Source organism: Bombina bombina, chromosome 2 (genome assembly GCF_027579735.1).
Source record: "Bombina bombina isolate aBomBom1 chromosome 2, aBomBom1.pri, whole genome shotgun sequence".
Taxonomy (NCBI): domain Eukaryota; kingdom Metazoa; phylum Chordata; class Amphibia; order Anura; family Bombinatoridae; genus Bombina; species Bombina bombina.
The window spans coordinates 417,214,317-417,234,505 of NC_069500.1; the positions used below are offsets into that span (position 1 = coordinate 417,214,317).

Genomic DNA, 20,189 nt, shown 5'->3' on the forward strand with positions numbered 1-20,189 from the left:
TTAATACAATAAATTCTGTCATCTCATAACCTTATACAGCAAGAGATGATAAAATAAATGTGTATCACACGGATTATCAGTATTCAATTCTTATAACATAAGGCCTTCTAGTTGATTATAATGGATTATAATGGCAACTCTTGGACCTTTCTAAGACTTAAAACCTATAGAACAGTAATATAAAATTAAACTGCATTATCTACTTAAATATTCTAATTAGAGGAGGATTTGGACTGTAAGATAAGGTAACAATAAAACTTTGAACAGTTAAAGGGACATTGTACACTAGATTTTTCTTTGCATAAATGTTTTGTAGATGATCAATTTGTATAGCCCATAGCCCATCTAGGAGTGTTTTTGTAACAATGTATAGAGGGTGATTTATCAAGCTGAGGCGGGCAAGGGCGCACATACGCACATATGTCCGCCGCAGTTCGCCTCTGGCGGGCTGAATTCCCCTGGCGGAATTCAGCATGGCACGTGAGTGCTATTTTGCGCTCACTCGCAATCCCGCACACAGCCAATCACGCGCGGGCAGGAGATGTCAATTTCCCGGGTCAGACTAGACCGCGGAGATTGAATTTCGCCATATAGGGATCGCTGCTTGTTAAATACGACGTGCAGGTTCTCTTGTGAGAACCTGCAGCCGTAGTGGGTCGAAAGGCTTGCGAAGCCTTTGATAAATCGACCCCATAGTATCGCTTATTTGTAATAACATTGTGAGGATTTTCAGACTCCTAACCAAGCCCAACAGTGTCAGATGTATACATGCATTTACAGACTACTTCTGGCTCCTGTTTATGATTTTGTTTCATATGCAGGTAAGGGGCAGAGGGGGGAGTGTCTGCCCTTCTTGTTTTCTCAGCCCCTTTAAATGGGTAACTCAGCCTAATCTCATCAACAGTGCTAAACTGGGAGCTTCTAAATAAGTTTTTAAAAGGTTTTATACTGGATTTTTAGATCAGTATCTGTGCATATTCTTCTTTATAGTAGTGTCTATTACACGCAGTTATATGGAAATTGGTGTATACTGTCTCTAAGGTTTCCCCTCATGGCAAGTGGGTAGGAAACTATAAAATAGAGAATAATCGACCTGATTAAGGGTATAAGAATATATCCTCTCTGCCTATATATAACTTGCAAAACTCTCCACCTTATTCTATATAAACTCCCCCAAGGTTAGAAGCTGCCTCTGTACTGTAAGAATACAATAGCAGGCAGAGAAACAAAACAAAATAAATTTGAAAAAAATCTAGGGAAAAAAAATTATAATCAGTCCACAAAACAATTTTGGAATAGTGCCTAAGTTTTAAAAGATTATCCAATATTATCAAGGTGGGTTTATGTAACTGATCTAAAGATAAACCCGAAATCTATTACACAGGTAGTAAAAGAATAATATAGACAAATCCATAATGGCAAGCAAGCATATTCAAGCTGAATACATTCTGAATATGGTAGCTACAGGCAACTTGATAAAAAAGCACCCTAACCAATGAAAATATTAACAGCAAAGCACAGGAAAGCTATATCCAGAATCGGCTCACAAATATCACTAAAGGAAAATTACAATGCAAAGCATGTACAGTGCAAAAAAAAAATATTGACAATTCCAACTAGTAGCATTAAGTCCATCTGAACTTTAGGTATTCTAAAGTAAAAGCAAAACAATATGGTTTTCAAGGAAAGTAGCACATGCAGTTAAGACAAAAAAGACAGTCTATAAAAAATTCAAACTCATTAGCTCAGAAGAGGATAGGGAAAAATGGAGAACCCAACAAAGGATGACAAAGCAGTTAATGAAAAAGGCTAAAGCTGATGCAGAAGAGAAAATGGCACAATCTGTAAAAGATAGTGACAAAACCTTCTTTAGATATATCAGTGAAAAATAGAAACACTAACAGGGGGATAGTAAGACTCAAGACAGATGATAGAGTAGTGGAAGGAGATAAAATAGCAACCTGTCTAAATGTTTACTTTTTTGTTCAGCCTTTTCAACAGATGGTAAAGATAATAAAATTCTATTAAAGTAATGTGAGTAGCACTTTTCTTATTACAGATGAAGATTTTTCAAGGGATTTTTAAAAAATAAAAGTAAATAAGTCTGTGCATCCAGATAATATTCATCCAATGGTTCTAAGAGAACTTTGATCCATGATAGCTACTCCATTAGCTGATTTGTTTAATAAGTCACTGCTAACAAGAGTTGTTCCAAAATAATGGAAAATTGCCAATGTAGTCCCTCTTCATAAAAAGGGTAGTAGGGAAGATTCTGCTGACTATAGGCCAGCTAGTTTGACCTCAATTGCAGGGAAATTAATGGAAACGCTTTTAAAGGAAATACAATCATTTCAGACAAATTTTGTTGATTTCTTTGACCATGTAAATGTAACTAAATTAACAGACCAGGAAGGAGTCGTAGATGTTGCATATTTAGACTTTAGCAAAGTAGATGCTAAGATTGTTAAGTGGGTAGAATGCTGGCTTAATGATAGAAGGCAAAGGGTTTCCATTAATGGAGTACATTAAAATGAGGTGTCAGTTACTAGTGGTGTTCCCCAAGGGTCAGTTCTTGGGCCTATTTTGTTTAACATGTTTATCAGTTATATTGGAAGTGGGCTTCAGGGGAGGTTTGCTTGTTTGCTGATAATACAAACATTTGTATAAGGGTGGATCAAATGAAAAGTGATATTAAAAAACTGGACTACTGGGCAAATAAATGGGATCTGAAATTTAATATTACCAAGAGCAAAATTATACATATAGGATCCAAAAACCCAAAATCCAGTTATAGTCTCAATGGTACATTACTGACTAACTAAAGAGGAATAGAACTTGGGAATTATTATTTCAGATGATTTAAAATGTGGTACACAATGCAACAGTGCAGCCACTAAGGCCACTCAAATACTTGGTTGCATTGGAAGAGGTATTAGTAGCAGAAATAGCAAGGTTCTTATGCCAATTTACAGATCATTAGTTAGGCCTCATCTGGAATACTGTGTACAGTTCTGGAGACCATTTCAACAGAAGGTTAAAAATAAACTAGAAACTGTCCATCGGAGGGCTACTAAAATGGTACTTGGGCTAAAATACAAAGCGTACAAGTAAAAGCTCTATGACCTATATATGTATAGTTTAAGCCTTTAAATGCTAAGCACTTTCCCACCTGGGTGCTAAGCTTTTTTAATGGTTTTTATTATTTTTTAATTTTTTGAAGAAACATTTTTTTTTACTTTTTTTCTTCTTCTTCCAGATCCCCAACAGATCACTGTTGGAAAGGTTAGGCGATTACCATTCCAACGTTGGGTTTTGGGGGTCTGTAGCTGCTTAGATGTCTAAGTATAAATAAAGTTGTGCGGTGACGTCATTGCGCGTGACGTCAACGCGCATAACGTGAAGCCCCGGCTAGTGACGGCTCTGAGTCGTCATTAGCACTTGACTGAGACAATTTGTGACGGCTCAGAACCGTCATTAGCACTCAAGGGGTTAAAGTAGAGAAGGGAAAGAGGTGACATAATAGACACCTTCAAATATATGAAGGGACTTAGTAAAGTGGAAGCTGAAAGCATTTTCCACAAAAAAATAAATGTGAAAACAATTGGTCACAATCTTAAAGGGGCAGTCCTACTCCACAATTGTGATTGTTTAACCCCCTAACGACAGACGACGTACAGGGTACGTCCTACAAAAAACGGTTGTTAAGCTTCCATAGGCTTTCAAGGTATTGCCGTAATGCCTTGATATTGAGGCATCACTGCAATGCCTTTTTTCTCACACACTAATGCAGAGAGAGCCACTCTGTGACCCTCTCTGCTAATCGTTGGTGGGTGGGAGCCATTGCAGGGAGGCGAGGTCTGCCCATATGAGCACCTATGAAGTAGTGTGAGAGGGAGGGGGTGGGGAGCTACACTACAGAAAAAGTGGGAATAACTTTTAAAAAAAAGCCCAATTTTATTGAAAAGTGGGTACTGGCAGACAGCTGCCAGTACCCAAAATGGTGGCAAATAGTTAGTGGAGAGAGGGTTAAAGAGCTGTTTGGGGGGCGGCTCAGGCAGGTTGGGTGGTAAGGTGGGGATCCTACACTGCAGAAAATATATAATATAATTTAAAAAAAAAACAACAACAACAAAAAAAAAAAAAACCTTTTTATTTTTATACTGGCAGACAATCTGCCAGTACTAAAGATGGCGGTGACAATAGTGAGGTGGGGGGTGGCATGGAAGAGGGCTGTTTGAGAGTGGTCAGGGAGGGATGTGTCAGGTGGGAGGCTGATCTCTACACTAAAATGTAAAAAATAATCCTTTAAGCTCCCTACAAGCTACCTAATTAACGCCTTCACTGCTGGGCATAATACAAGTGTGGTGTGCAGGGGATTTAGCGGCCTTCTAATTACCAAAAAGCAATGCCAAAGCCATATATGTCTGCTATTTCTGAACAAAGGGGATCCCAGAGAAGCATTTACAACCATTTGTGCCATAAGTGCACAAGTTTAATTACAAGAAAAACGGTATATAATATGTGTGGGTACAGTAAATGAGTAAGAGAAAAATTACAGCTAAACACAAACACAGCAGAAATTTAAAAATAGCCCTGGTCCCAAACGGTCAGAAAATTGAAATGTGCTGTGGTCCTTAAGGGGTTAAAGGGACAGTCTAGTCAAAATTAAACTGCCATGAATTAGATGGGGAATGCAATTTTAAACAACTTTACAATTACATTTGACCAAATTTGCTTTGTTCTCTTGGTATTCTTTGTTGAAAGCTAAACATAGGTAGACTCATATGCTAATTTCTAAGCCCTTGAAGGCCACCTCTTTCTTATCTCAGGGCATTTTGACCATTTTTTTAGCTAAAGGGCGTTAGTTCATGTGTGCCATATAGATAACATTGTGCTCACACCCGTGTTACCTAGGAGTCAGCACTGATTGGCTTAAAAACAAGTCCGTCAAAAGAACTGAAATAAGGAGGCAATCTGCAGAGGCTTATATACAAGGTAATCACAGAGGTAAAAAGTATATTAATATAACAGTGTTGGTTGCAAAACTGGGAAATGGGTAATAAAGGGATTATCTATCTTTTTAAATAATACAAATTCTGGAGTAGACGGTCCCTTTTAAAAGATAGATAATCCATTTATTACCCATTCCTAGTTTTGTACAACCAACAAAGTTATAATAATATACTTTTTACCTCTGTGACTACCTTGTATCTAAGCCTCTGCAGAACGCCCCCTAATCTGACAGGAGTTGGTGGGGCTGCTGAAGACTGCAATCCTACCTCTCTATTGCCATCTAATGGATCATCTGCTACTGGATTGGCTGGAAGTCAGGAGGTCATACAGATGGCCAGAGGAAGTCTTTGGTGACAGATCCCATAAGGATAAGGCCATCAAGAACAATTGGCAAGATCTAGACCCGGCAAGGCCGTAGGCGCATACCAGCTTTATTTTATTGATTTACCATCTACCCAGCTGAACGCCCTAGAAACACCCAAAGCTGTGAGTAACATTGGACCTATCATTTATCAGATTACCAGGACAGAGTTGATTAGGGTGCCTTTCCTCCCAGAAGGATTGTTTTCCAAGGGCCCATGAGTTTCAGCAGTCTGGAGTGGGTTAAAACCCCCCATTTATTTTGCCCTATTACTTTTTTTTTTTTTTACGTATGAGTGACTTTGAGGGACTTTTCTTATGAAAACAATTTGTTTGATTGTTAAAGTCCTTCATTGGTGTAAAAAGTCTAAATTTGCAAGTTGGACTGCTGATAATCTCTGTTGAAAGCCTCCCTTTTATTTTATATTGTTCTATATTGTTAAGGTTGGGACTATAGGCACTGAGTTATGTTACTGTCTACTATGCAGTAATCCTGTATTTTTATGCTACAAGAGACTAAGCTGGGCACTAAAACTCTTGGATGATACATGTGAGATCTCTTGAAATAGTTGCCCAGCATCTCTTGTTGCTATTCTATAGTTTTAAATCTTCACTGTTGATCTACTAAATATCCTTGGTACTTTGACAAAGTGTTATCTTGGTAAAATGGATGTTTATGAGCTATACCCATGCTCCTTATTACTCTTGCCCCTATCTTTAGCATATATATGGCATTGCTCCTTTGCCAGTGGCCAGGACAATGGAGCATACGAAGTATAAGAATATATCATTGTAATCCTCTCTCCTACTGGATGGGGACCTTTTGTTGCTTTATAATCTAGGTACAATAAAACAATTGTACTTAATTGCTGCCATAGTATAATGTGCTATATATCTTACTTAATTGTTCATTGCTACCCTTCATTCTTTGGGCAAGAGTCAAGTTTTGTGAAATATATTGTTTCTTTGCTTTCTTATTTCTCTGGTAACCTGACATTTAGGGTTACCAGTTAGGGTATTTATAATAGCGGACTACTCACTAATTTATGGTTTATGTTCCTGATCTCACAGCATATCTCAAAGGAAAAATTGTACTCATACTAAGATAACCATTCATGTACCTTTATTTATATCAGGTATTTAAACTGAGGCTGAAGCAATCATTTATTATCTCCATAAGAAGCTGGGTCATCACGCTATAGATGTTGATATTTCCTTATGTATGATAGTCTTACCTAGGTTTGGTCTGGTTGTATAAGCCCTTTTGAAACCAGTGTAACCCTAAATAATACTATGTTGTAGAGGGACAGTGTACACCAATTTTCATATAACTGCATGTAATAGACACTACTATAAAGAAGAATATGCACAGATACTGATGTAAAAATCCAGTATAAAACCTTTTAAAAACTTACTTAGAAGCTCCTAGTTTAGCACTATTGATGAGGTCAGGCTGGGACACCCAGTGAAAGGGGCTGGGAAATCAGGAAGAGCAGACACACCTGGGTAGCGCTTGCTGATTGGTGGTTAAATGTACCCACCAATCGGCAAGCACTATCCAGGTTCTGAACCAAAAATGGTCCGATTCGTAAGCTTACAATACTGCTTTTTCAAATAAAGATACCAAGAGAACAAAGAAAAATTGATAATAGCAGTAAATTAGAAAGTTGTTTAAAATTGCATGCTCTATCTGAATCACAGAAGAAGAAAAAATTGGGTTCAGTGTCCCTTTAACAGGATTTTCTTTTTCATGTGGATTAATCTGTCTATTTGTCTGATAATATGGAGAGTGTTAAGCAGTATTTTGGTGTATTTGATATACAGCTGTTTTGTAACCCTTTTGCTTTTTGATCACCTGTATGTCTGATATTAAATCTCGATTAAAAATAATCTACTACTCATGAAGTTCAGACTAAAGGCAATTGCATTGCCTTTTTATCATGCATTTTTTGATTATGCAAATCTACTGTATTTACTGGTCCTTTAAAGGGTCATGAAAGGTCATGAAACCCAATATTTTTCTTTCATGATTTAGGTAGAACATACAATTTTAAACAACTTTCCAATTTACTTCTATTATTCAATTTGCTTAATTCTCTTGGTATGCTTTGTTGAAGGAGCAGCAATGCACTACTGGTTTCTAACTGAACACGATCAGTATATATATATATATATATATATATATATATATATATATGCAGCCACCAATCAGCAGCTAGAACCTGTTATTTGCTGCCCCTGAGCTTTCCTAGATAAACATTTCAGCAAAGGACAACAAGAAAAGGAAGCAAATTAAATAACAAAAGTACATTGAAAAGTTGTTTAAAATGGTTTGTTCTAACTAAATCATGAGAGAAAAGTTTTGGGTTTCATGTCCCTTTAAGTCTACTGAAACAATCCTGAGAAACAGGCAATCTGTTTATAACACTTAAAGTAAATGTGTTTAAAAAAAATCTATAAAGTGTTTAGTTATGCGTAATAACACAACTTTACAACATACTTTATTTAACCCCCATTTCATGCAATTACACTCTGAAAATTGTAGCTTTTATACTTCTCAGAGATAGAAATACACACAACGGGCTCATTTTTATTCCTAATTGGCTTAGGAGATAACTATAAAATAATTCACTTTATACTAACGTAATGACTGTGACTAGCCTTGTTGTCTGTTGACTCAAGCCCAGATTTGATCCTCTAAATAAGGAAAAATTTGGGTGGCATTAGGCAAGAGAGAAAAAGAAACTGCAGTAAATAAAGTGTTAATTTGTTTTGAAATGTCTAGACTTGGCTGGTATATTATTCTATAGCAAGACAACAGAATTGTCTTACAAGATTTTTACTGTCTCTTTAATGGAGATAAGAGCCAAACTTTAATGTGACATCCCATCACTGTCTACCAACACAATCCAGAGTCCCTGACCAATTAGGGATAAAATCCTACTTTTGTCCAGCAAACAATAATGTGTCTCCCAGTATTGAACTACATAATACTATATACTGCAATCTAATGATACAGTCCTACACCCTGTCATACCATTGACAACTGTGTGTTCTGATGTAATAAAACCGACCTAATGCTGAGCTGGCCACACGTAGCATCTCCACAGTGTTCAGTGCCTGTGGTCTCTGTTTGGCTTTCTCCTTTTTGCTTACAGACTCCACCTGTAGGGAGGACACACATTCAACAATAAAGTAAAGAAACAAGAAGGTGAAAGTTCAATACAGAAAAATAGGATTTCATGCATAGTTTCCATGTCTTAAGTAGCTCAAAGCCTAAACCCTCTAAGAGAGCTTGCCTCCTCCTGACAGATACCATTCATTTTTTTGTTGGATGTAAAATGGAAAGTTACACAACCCCATAACAATTATGTTATGCTAAGTATGATTTATTTTCTATTCAGTTCACTAGCCACAGTATCACTCACTGACAACCAACAACATTTAATTAAAAAAAAAAATTACTTGACTTAGTACAAAGAAAAATAAGGGAGATCTCTGTTGCATACAAAACCTAGCCACTGCTTTTTTTGTTTTAATATTTTAGTAAGTTATTTAGAAATCAGTAAAATAATGTAAATCCATTAAAAATTTGTCTTTCAGGATTCAGATAAAGCACATACATTTTTTAAAAAAATGCTATTTACTTTGGTTATCAAATTTGCTTCATTCTGTTGGTATCAATTGAAGAAAGCGCAACAATGCACTATTGGTAGTTAGCTGAACACATCGGGTGAGCCAGTGACAATATGTGCAGCCACCAATAAGAAACTAGGTCCCAGTAGTGTATTGCTGCTGCTGAACCTACCTAGTTATGCTTTGCAACAAAGAATACCAAGAGAATGAAGCAAATTACATAATAGATGTAAATTAAAAATTTATTTAAAATTGCAAGCTCTGCCTGAATTACAAAAACAAAATTTATGCTTAGCTGATAAATTATTTTCTTTCCTGGCATGGAGAATCCACAAATCCATTCTAATTACTAGTGGGAATTCAACTCCTGGCCACCAGGAGGAGGCAAAGAACACCCCAGCAAAGCTTTAAAGGGACAGTCTAGTCAAAATTAAACTTTCATGATTAAAGGGACACTGTACCCAAAAATTTTCTTTCGTGATTCACATTGAGCATGACATGAGCATGACATTTTAAGCAACTTTCTAATTTACTCCTATTATCAAATTTTCTTCATTCTCTTGGTATCTTTATTTGAAATGCAAGAATGTAAGTTTAGATGCCGGCCCATTTTTGGTGAACAACCTGGGTTGTCCTTGCTGATTGGTGGATAAATTCATCCACCAATAAAAATGTGCTGTCCTGTGTACTGAAACCAAAAAACAGCTTAGATGCCTTCTTTTTCAAATAATGATAGCAAGAGAACGAAGAAAAATTGATAATAGGAGTAAATTAGAAAGTTGCTAAAATTGCATGCTCTTTCTGAATTACAAAAGAAAAAATTTGGGTACAGTGTCCCTTTAAGATAGGGCATGCAATTTTAGACAACTTTTCAATTTACTTCTATTATCTAAATTGCTCAATTCTTTAGATATCCTTTGTTGAAGAAATAGCAATGCACATGTGTGAGCCAATCACACAAGGCCTCTATTGCAGCAACCAATCAGCAGCTACTGAGCATATCTAGATATGCTTTTCAGTAAGTGATATCAAGAGAATGAAGCAAATTAGATAATAGAAGTAAATTAGAAAGTTGTTTAAAATGATATGCTCTTTCTAAATCACAAAATAAAAAAATTGGGTTTCATGTCCCTTTAAGTATCCTCCCACTTCCCACAATCCCCCATTCATTCAGCCGAAGGAATGTGGAAAGAGAAGAGGACACAAAGGGTATAGAGGTTCCTGAAGTTAGAAAATGACAAAATAAGGGCGGGTCGTGGACTCCCCATGCTAGGAAAATTTTTTATCAGGTAAGCATACATTTTGGTTTTCTTTCCAATGGCATGGAGAGTCCACAAATCCATTCTAATTACTAGTGGGAACCAATAACCAAGCTAGAGGACACAGAATGGAAGGGAGAGAGAACAAGACAGGTGGACCTAAACAGAAGGCACCACCGCTTAAAGAACTTTCCTCCTAAAAGAAGCCTCAGCTGAGGTAAACACATCGAATTTGTAGAATTTGGAAAAAGTATGCAACGAAGACCAAGTGGCCGCCTTGCAGATTTGCTCCACAGAAGCCTCGATTTTAAAAGGCCCGGGAAGAAGAGACAGCCCTAGTAGAATGAGCCGTAATCCTCTCAGGAAGCTGTTGTCTAGCTGTCTCATATGCCAACCGAATGACACTTCTCAACCAAAAAGAAAAAGAAGTAGAAGCTGCAGTCTGGCCCTTACGTTTACCAGAAAACACAACAAAAGGGGCAGTAGATTGTTGAAAATCCCTAGTAGCCTGCAGAAAGAACTTCAAAGCATGCACTACATACAGATTATGCAACAGACGTTCCTTATGAGAAGGATTAGGACAGAACGAGGAACGGCAATCTCCAGATTGATATTGTGGTCCGAAACCACCTTAGGAAGAAATCCCAATTTGGTATAAAGTACTGCCTAATCCGCAAGGAAAATGAGATATGGGGGGTCATACTGTAGAGCCGAAAGCTCTGAGACTCTACGAGTCGAAGAAATAGATAGAAGAAACAAAACCTTCCAGGACAATAACTTAATATCAACAGAGTGCGTAGGCTCAAACAGAGCCTGCTGCAGAACCCTAAGAACAAGATTAAGACTCCAAGGAGGAGCAACAGGTTTAAACACAGGCCCGATTCTGACCAAGGCCTGAACAAAAGATTGAACATGTGGTAAGTCGGCCAGATGTTTACGCAAAAGAATCGAAAGGGCAGAAATCTGACCCCCTTCAGAGTACTGACTGACAAGCCCTTCTCCAGGCCCTCCTGAAGAAAGGACAGAATGCGGGGAACCCTCACCTGACTCCAAGGGAACCCCTAGATTCACACCAGAAAAGGTATGTACGCCACACCTTATGGTAAATCTTGCGAGTTACCGGCTTATGAGCCTGAATCATGGTATTAATAACCTTCTCTGAAAGCCCACGTCTAGACAAGAATAGGAGTTCAATCTATAAGCATTCAGCTTCAGAGAATCTAGGTTTGAATGTAGAAAAACATAATTTATGCTTACCTGATAAATTCCTTTCTTCTGTAGTGTGATCAGTCCACGGGTCATCATTACTTCTGGGATATTACTCCTCCCCAACAGGAAGTGCAAGAGGATTCACCCAGCAGAGCTGCATATAGCTCCTCCCCTCTACGTCACTCCCAGTCATTCGACCAAGGACCAACGAGAAAGGAAAAGCCAAGGGTGAAGTGGTGACTGGAGTATAAATTAAAAAATATTTACCTGCCTTAAAAACAGGGCGGGCCGTGGACTGATCACACTACAGAAGAAAGGAATTTATCAGGTAAGCATAAATTATGTTTTCTTCTGTTAAGTGTGATCAGTCCACGGGTCATCATTACTTCTGGGATACCAATACCAAAGCAAAAGTACACGGATGACGGGAGGGATAGGCAGGCTCTTTATACAGAAGGAACCACTGCCTGAAGAACCTTTCTCCCAAAAATAGCCTCCGATGAAGCAAAAGTGTCAAATTTGTAAAATTTGGAAAAAGTATGAAGCGAAGACCAAGTTGCAGCCTTGCAAATCTGTTCAACAGAAGCCTCATTCTTGAAGGCCCAAGTGGAAGCCACAGCTCTAGTAGAATGAGCTGTAATTCTTTCAGGAGGCTGCTGTCCAGCAGTCTCATAAGCTAAACGAATTATGCTACGAAGCCAAAAAGAAAGAGAGGTAGCGGAAGCTTTTTGACCTCTCCTCTGCCCAGAGTAAATGACAAACAGAGAAGACGTTTGTCGAAATTCCTTAGTTGCCTGTAAGTAAAATTTTAGAGCACGGACTACATCCAGGTTGTGCAGTAGACGTTCCTTCTTTGAAGAAGGATTTGGGCATAAAGAAGGAACAACAATCTCTTGATTGATATTCCTGTTAGTAACTACCTTAGGTAAGAACCCAGGTTTAGTACGCAGGACTACCTTATCCGAATGAAAAATCAAATAAGGAGAATCACAATGTAAGGCTGATAATTCAGAGACTCTTCGAGCCGAGGAAATAGCCATTAAAAATAGAACTTTCCAAGATAACAACTTTATATCAATGGAATGAAGGGGTTCAAACGGAACGCCCTGTAAAACCTTAAGAACAAGGTTTAAACTCCATGGTGGAGCAACAGTTTTAAACACAGGCTTAATCCTGGCCAAAGCCTGACAAAAAGCCTGGACGTCAGGAACTTCTGACAGACGTTTGTGTAACAGAATGGACAGAGCTGAGATCTGTCCCTTTAAAGAACTAGCAGATAAACCCTTTTCTAAACCTTCTTGTAGAAAAGACAATATCCTAGGAATCCTAACCTTACTCCAAGAGTAACCTTTGGATTCACACCAATATAGGTATTTACGCCATATCTTATGGTAAATCTTTCTGGTAACAGGTTTCCTAGCCTGTATTAAGGTATCAATAACTGACTCAGAAAACCCACGTCTTGATAAAATCAAGCGTTCAATTTCCAAGCAGTCAGCTTCAGAGAAGTTAGATTTTGATGTTTGAAGGGACCCTGTATCAGAAGGTCCTGTTTCAGAGGTAGAGACCAAGGTGGACAGGATGACATGTCCACCAGGTCTGCATACCAAGTCCTGCGTGGCCACGCCGGTGCTATTAGAATCACTGATGCTCTCTCTTGTTTGATTCTGGCAATCAATCGAGGAAGCAACGGGAAGGGTGGAAACACGTAAGCCATCCTGAAGTCCCAAGGTGCTGTCAGAGCATCTATCAGGACTGCTCCTGGATCCCTGGATCTGGACCCGTAACGAGGAAGCTTGGCGTTCTGTCGAGACGCCATGAGATCTATCTCTGGTTTGCCCCAACGTCGAAGTATTTGGGCAAAGACCTCCGGATGAAGTTCCCACTCCCCCGGATGAAAAGTCTGACGACTTAAGAAATCCGCCTCCCAGTTCTCCACTCCCGGGATGTGGATTGCTGACAGGTGGCAAGAGTGAGACTCTGCCCAGCGAATTATCTTTGATACTTCCATCATAGCTAGGGAGCTTCTTGTCCCTCCCTGATGGTTGATGTAAGCTACAGTCGTGATGTTGTCCGACTGAAACCTGATGAACCCCCGAGTTGTCAACTGGGGCCAAGCCAGGAGGGCATTGAGAACTGCTCTCAATTCCAGAATGTTTATTGGCAGGAGACTCTCCTCCTGACTCCATTGTCCCTGAGCCTTCAGAGAATTCCAGACGGCACCCCAACCTAGAAGGCTGGCGTCTGTTGTTACAATTGTCCAGTCTGGTCTGCTGAATGGCATCCCCCTGGACAGATGTGGCCGAGAAAGCCACCATAGAAGAGAATTTCTGGTCTCTTGATCCAGATTCAGAGAAGGGGATAAGTCTGAGTAATCCCCATTCCACTGACTTAGCATGCACAGTTGCAGTGGTCTGAGGTGTAAGCGTGCAAAGGGTACTATGTCCATTGCCGCTACCATTAAGCCGATTACCTCCATGCATTGAGCCACTGACGGGTGTTGAATGGAATGAAGGGTGCGGCAAGCACTTTGAAGTCTTGTTAGCCTGTCCTCTGTCAGGTAAATCTTCATTTCTACAGAATCTATAAGAGTCCCCAGGAAGGGAACTCTTGTGAGTGGAACGAGTGAACTTTTCTTTTCGTTCACCTTCCATCCATGTGACCTTAGAAATGCCAGCACTAACTCTGTATGAGACTTGGCAGTTTGAAAGCTTGAAGCTTGTATCAGAATGTCGTCTAGGTATGGAGCTACCGAGATTCCCCGCGGTCTTAGTACCGCCAGAAGAGCACCCAGAACCTTTGTGAAGATTCTTGGAGCTGTAGCCAATCCGAATGGAAGAGCCACAAACTGGTAATGCCTGTCTAGGAAGGCAAACCTTAGGTACCGATAATGATCTTTGTGAATCGGTATGTGAAGGTAAGCATCTTTTAAATCTACAGTGGTCATGTACTGACCTTCTTGGATCATAGGTAAAATTGTCCGAATAGTCTCCATCTTGAACGATGGAACTCTTAGGAATTTGTTTAGGATCTTTAAGTCCAGGATTGGTCTGAAAGTTCCCTCTTTTTTGGGAACCACAGATTTGAGTAAAACCCCTGTCCCTGTTCTGATCGTGGAACTGGATGGATTACTCCCATTAACAAGAGCTCTTGTACGCAGCGTAGAAACGCCTCTTTCTTTGTCTGGATTGTTGACAATCTTGACAGATGAAATCTCTCTCTTGGAGGAGAGTATTTGAAGTCCAGAAGGTATCCCTGAGATATTATCTCTAGCGCCCAGGGATCCTGAACATCTCTTGCCCAAGCCTGGGCGAAGAGAGAAAGTCTGCCCCCCACTAGATCCGATCCCGGATCGGGGGCCCTCAATTCATGCTGTTTTAGGGGCAGCAGCAGGTTTCCTAGTCTGCTTGCCCTTGTTCCAGGACTGGTTAGGTTTCCAGCCTTGTCTGTAGCGAGCAACAGCTCCTTCCTGTTTTGGTGCAGAGGAAGTTGATGCTGCTCCTGCTTTGAAATTACGAAAGGAACGAAAATTAGACTGTCTAGTCTTGGCTTTGGCTTTGTCCTGAGGCAGGGCATGGCCTTTACCTCCTGTAATGTCAGCGATAATCTCTTTCAACCCGGGCCCGAATAAGGTCTGCCCTTTGAAAGGTATATTAAGCAATTTAGACTTAGAAGTAACATCAGCTGACCAGGATTTTAGCCACAGCGCCCTGCGTGCCTGAATGGCGAATCCTGAATTCTTCGCCGTAAGTTTAGTAAGATGTACTACGGCCTCCGAAATGAATGAATTAGCTAGTTTAAGGACTCTAAGCCTGTCCGTAATGTCGTCCAGAGTAGCTGAACCAATGTTCTCTTCCAGAGACTCAATCCAGAATGCCGCTGCAGCCGTGATCGGCGCAATGCATGCAAGGGGTTGCAATATAAAACCTTGTTGAACAAACATTTTCTTAAGGTAACCCTCTAACTTTTTATCCATTGGATCTGAAAAAGCACAGCTATCCTCCACCGGGATAGTGGTACGCTTAGCTAAGGTAGAAACTGCTCCCTCCACCTTAGGGTCCGTTTGCCATAAGTCCCTTGTGGTGGCGTCTATTGGAAACATTTTTCTAAATATCGGAGGGGGTGAGAACGGCACACCGGGTCTATCCCACTCCTTAGTAACAATTTCAGTAAGTCTCTTAGGTATAGGAAAAACCTCAGTACTCGTCGGTACCGCAAAATATTTATCCAACCTACACATTTTCTCTGGTATTGCAACTGTGTTACAATCATTCAGAGCCGCTAACACCTCCCCTAGTAATACACGGAGGTTTTCCAGTTTAAATTTAAAATTTGAAATATCTGAATCCAGTCTGTTTGGATCAGAACCGTCACCCACAGAATGAAGTTCTCCGTCCTCATGTTCTGCCACCTGTGACGCAGTGTCTGACATGGCCCTAATATTATCAGCGCACTCTGTTCTCACCCCAGAGTGATCACGCTTACCTCTTAGTTCTGGTAATTTAGCCAAAACCTCAGTCATAACAGTAGCCATATCCTGTAATGTGATTTGTAATGGCCGCCCAGATGTACTCGGCGCTACAATATCACGCACCTCCCTCTGAGCGGGAGATGTAGGTACTGACACGTGAGGCGAGTTAGTCGGCATAACTCTCCCCTCGTTGTTTGGTGAAATTTGTTCAATTTGTACAGATTGATTTTTATTTAAAGTAGCATCAATACAGTTAGTACATAAATTTCTATTGGGCTCCACTTTGGCATTGCAACAAATGACACAGGTATCATCCTCTGAATCAGACATGTTTAACACACTAGCAAATAAACTTGCAACTTGGAAATACAATTCAATTAGAATAATATTAAAACGTACTGTGCCTTTAAGAAGCACAGAAGATCTATGACAGTTGAAAATTAATAAATTGAAACAGTTATAGCCTCAATCCTTGTAAACAACACAACTTTAGCAAAGGTTTAATCCCATTAGCAAAGATAACAAATTCTGAAAGCAGGAAACAAATTACAGAATAAACGTTTTTTATCTCAGTCAAACTATAATTCTCACAGCTCTGCTGAGAGAAATTACCTCCCTTAAAATAAGTTTTGAAGACCCCTGAGCTCTGTAGAGATGAACCGGATCATGCAGGGAATACAATGAGTTGCTGACTGAAATATTTGATGCGTAGTAAAAGCGCCAAAAAACGGCCCCTCCCCCTCACACACAGCAGTGAGGGAGAACAGAAACTGTCAGAAAACAGATTAAGCAACTGCCAAGTGGAAAAATAGTGCCCAAACATTTATTCACTCAGTACCTCAGTAAATGAAAACGATTTTACATTCCAGCAAAAACGTTAAACATAATCTCTAGTTATTAAACAGCTTTATGTATTTCTTACAGTGTAATTCTAGTGAAGTACCATTCCCCAGAATACTGAAGTGTAAAGTATACATACATGACATTATATCGGTATGGCAGGATTTTCTCATCAATTCCATTGTCAGAAAATAAAAACTGCTACATACCTCTATGCAGATTCATCTGCCCGCTGTCCCCTGATCTGAAGTTTACCTCTCCTCAGATGGCCGAGAAACAGCAATATGATCTTAACTACTCCGGCTAAAATCATAACAAAAAACTCTGGTAGATTCTTCTTCAAACTCTGCCAGAGAGATAATAACACACTCCGGTGCTATTTTAAAATAACAAACTTTTGATTGAAGACATAAAACTAAGTATAATCACCATAGTCCTCTCACACATCCTATCTAGTCGTTGGGTGCAAGAGAATGACTGGGAGTGACGTAGAGGGGAGGAGCTATATGCAGCTCTGCTGGGTGAATCCTCTTGCACTTCCTGTTGGGGAGGAGTAATATCCCAGAAGTAATGATGACCCGTGGACTGATCACACTTAACAGAAGAAAAGGACCCTGAAGTAGAAGGTCCTTCCTCAGAGGTAATTTCCACGGGGGAAAGGACCACATCTTCACCAGACCTGCAAACCAAATTCTGCAAGGCCAAGCTGGAGAAATTAGAATCACCAAAGCCTGCTCCTGCTTGATACGAGCTAACACCCGAGGAAGAAGGGCAAACTAAGGAAACAGGTAAACTAGCCCATTATATCCACTGAGGGAATTAACCCCCAAAAGTGCTGAATCCTTCTAAACTAGAAGGCAAAAGCACTTACCTTGTGGATCAGCTGTATGGCAGGTACAGAAACACAGATATGACAGACTCAGCCGACCTCTGACAGGGACCTGAAGAAAAAGAAAGGCAGAGTAACCAACCCTGTTTCTCTATATAGGAGTAGCATAAATGTTGGAAGGGAAGCAAGGACTACCTCGCCGTCTTCCAACTGCTAAAAGCCACCATTACTCTTACTAAAGAGGATTACATGGACACAGCATAGCCCCAAATCCTTGCTTGAAGGGAAAAGTACCCATTAAAGGATTAAATATCTTCAGACACCATCTTCGCACAGCTCCTGATGTACAAGGCAAAGAATGACTGGGGGATTGTGGGAAGTGGGAGGATGCTTAAAGCTTTGCTGGGGTGTTCTTTGCCTCCTCCTGGTGGCCAGGAGTTGAATTCCCACTAGTAATTAGAATGTTTTTATGGACTCTCTATGCCACTGGAAAGAAAGTTTAATACATTTTTACTTTAATTCCCCTTTAACCCCTTGCGCCATTTGGCCATATGTACTATGTTAAATGTTCCCTCTAATTTTTTTTCCCTGCGTAGGCTTGATACCACTTGTGTGCTGCACTATATATATATATATATACATATATATATATATACATATATACACACACATACATACACATACATACAAACACACATACATGTACAGTTTATCTGGGGGTCTGTGAATGCCCAGTATGCACATATCAGCAGGTAATACACATTATGCAAATATAAACCATTAGCATTTTAATTTTTTTAAGTAAATTATTCACTTATATAGGAGTCTCCTCATTTGAAATACAACTGGGATCATCCTACCGTTGTTGAGGGACTTCTCCTGCACTCATATATTAATTTTTGCAGGAAGATGAGGAGAGAAGCAACACTGCTGCTTCCAATCTGCCTCGTCTTCTAACAGCCTGCGCTGTTTTAACCCTTTTAGTGCCAACGACGGCTCTGAGCCGTCGCAAATTGTCCCAGTCAGGTGCTGAAGGCTCAGAGCCGTCGCTAGCACTCACCCACCTTGAGGGCATTCTGGGGGCTCCCATTGACTCCCACCCCGGCGATCTAGCCTGTATAGTGACAGGCATCCCTGGGGCTTCATGTTTTGCTCGGTGATGTCATGCGCAATTATGTCACTGTGCAACTTTATTTAAAAATTACAATAGACAGTATAGGGAAATGGGGGCATGCTGCTTAGAAGCCTGTATCTCAGGCATCTAAGCATCTACAGACCCCCAAGATCACCTAACCTTTCCAATGGTATAAGTCTTGGGGATCTGAAAAAAATATATATATTTAAAAAAATAAAAAAACTCAAATCCAACTTAGCACCCAGGTGGGAAATTGCTTAGCACTCAAAGGGTTAAACTTTGAAAAAATAATCTGTGCCACCCATTCTAGTACCTCCTACCTACCTTACTATTAATCCGCCCACTGAGTGTCACTAAACTTTTATAAAATCTTTAAAAATGTGCAGGGCCAAGCGGTTGTTACAGATTACATCAGCACCACTTGGCCCTGCACACTCTGAAAGATTTTATAAAAGTTTAGTGACCCAGTAATGAAAAAGACGTACCATGGCGAAAGCAGGCAGGGAAGAAGTCCAGTCCCCTCGCTGAAACTACCACTGAGAGCCCAAAAATTTATAAATAATTTGCCAAGTGCCGCCCGCACTGCACATTGGACCCAGCAATCTGTCACTCATCCAGCCTGCTTCTGCGTTCCTGTATACAGCGCTACAGAAGGCACCGAGCTAATGTACTTTTAAGATGTCAGGCATTTTCCTCTCTCTGCTTCTGCTCACAGCCCTGCATTAAACACATCAGAAAGGACTGTGAGCAGAAGAGAGGAAATGCCTGAGACTGCAGTTAGATCAATCGAGTGTCTGAGATGGTACTGTTAGTGCAACACACCCGTCCCTGATGGATTTGAGCCTTGCATGCACCTAAAAATGACCCCTGGCGATATCTCACTTTCCGCAGCACTCCGGTGCTGCGTAGCCTGATATTCTGCCTGCGCTACACCGGAAGGGAAGGTGCGCTGCCGCGCACCTTAGAGGGAACATTGACTATGTCACACAGTACTTTGCCCAGTATACTGTGTTAATGTAGTACCTACATCCAACACAGAGGCGTTTGTTATGGTCCCCACTTTCAGCTTATACAGCTGTAGCAGCAACCAAGGGGCAGAATGCATCTGCCTTCATATTATAACGGAACACTGATCATGCTCCCTTAGCATATGAAGCCAGATTGCTGATAGCTACAGAGAATGACACTGTCTGTGTCTTTCTCTGTAATGGTCATTGCTGGTGCCGAGTGGGAGAAGTAGGAGGGAGGCACGTGGATTGGGGAAAGAGGGGCGGGGTTTTCTACACAACAGAAAATGTTTATGAAGGGAGAGGGAGGGATGGGGCCCTACACTATGAAATGGAGGGGGGAGAGGGGAGAGAAAAAACAAAATGTATGTTTACCTAAATTAAATTTCTTTCTTTCTTGACACAGTGAGTCCACGGATCATCATCAATT

General features: G+C 40.2%; 1 protein-coding gene across 1 annotated transcript in view; it reads right to left on the reverse strand.

The window, feature by feature from the left end:
* The window catches only part of TOP3B (DNA topoisomerase III beta), a 189,801-nt gene that overhangs the window by 84,004 nt on the left and 85,608 nt on the right, over window positions 1–20,189 (reverse strand). The window contains exon 9 of the mRNA XM_053701943.1: window positions 8,448–8,538. Coding sequence (XP_053557918.1) covers window positions 8,448–8,538 — 91 coding nt within the window. The remainder of the gene's footprint in view (window positions 1–8,447; window positions 8,539–20,189) is intronic.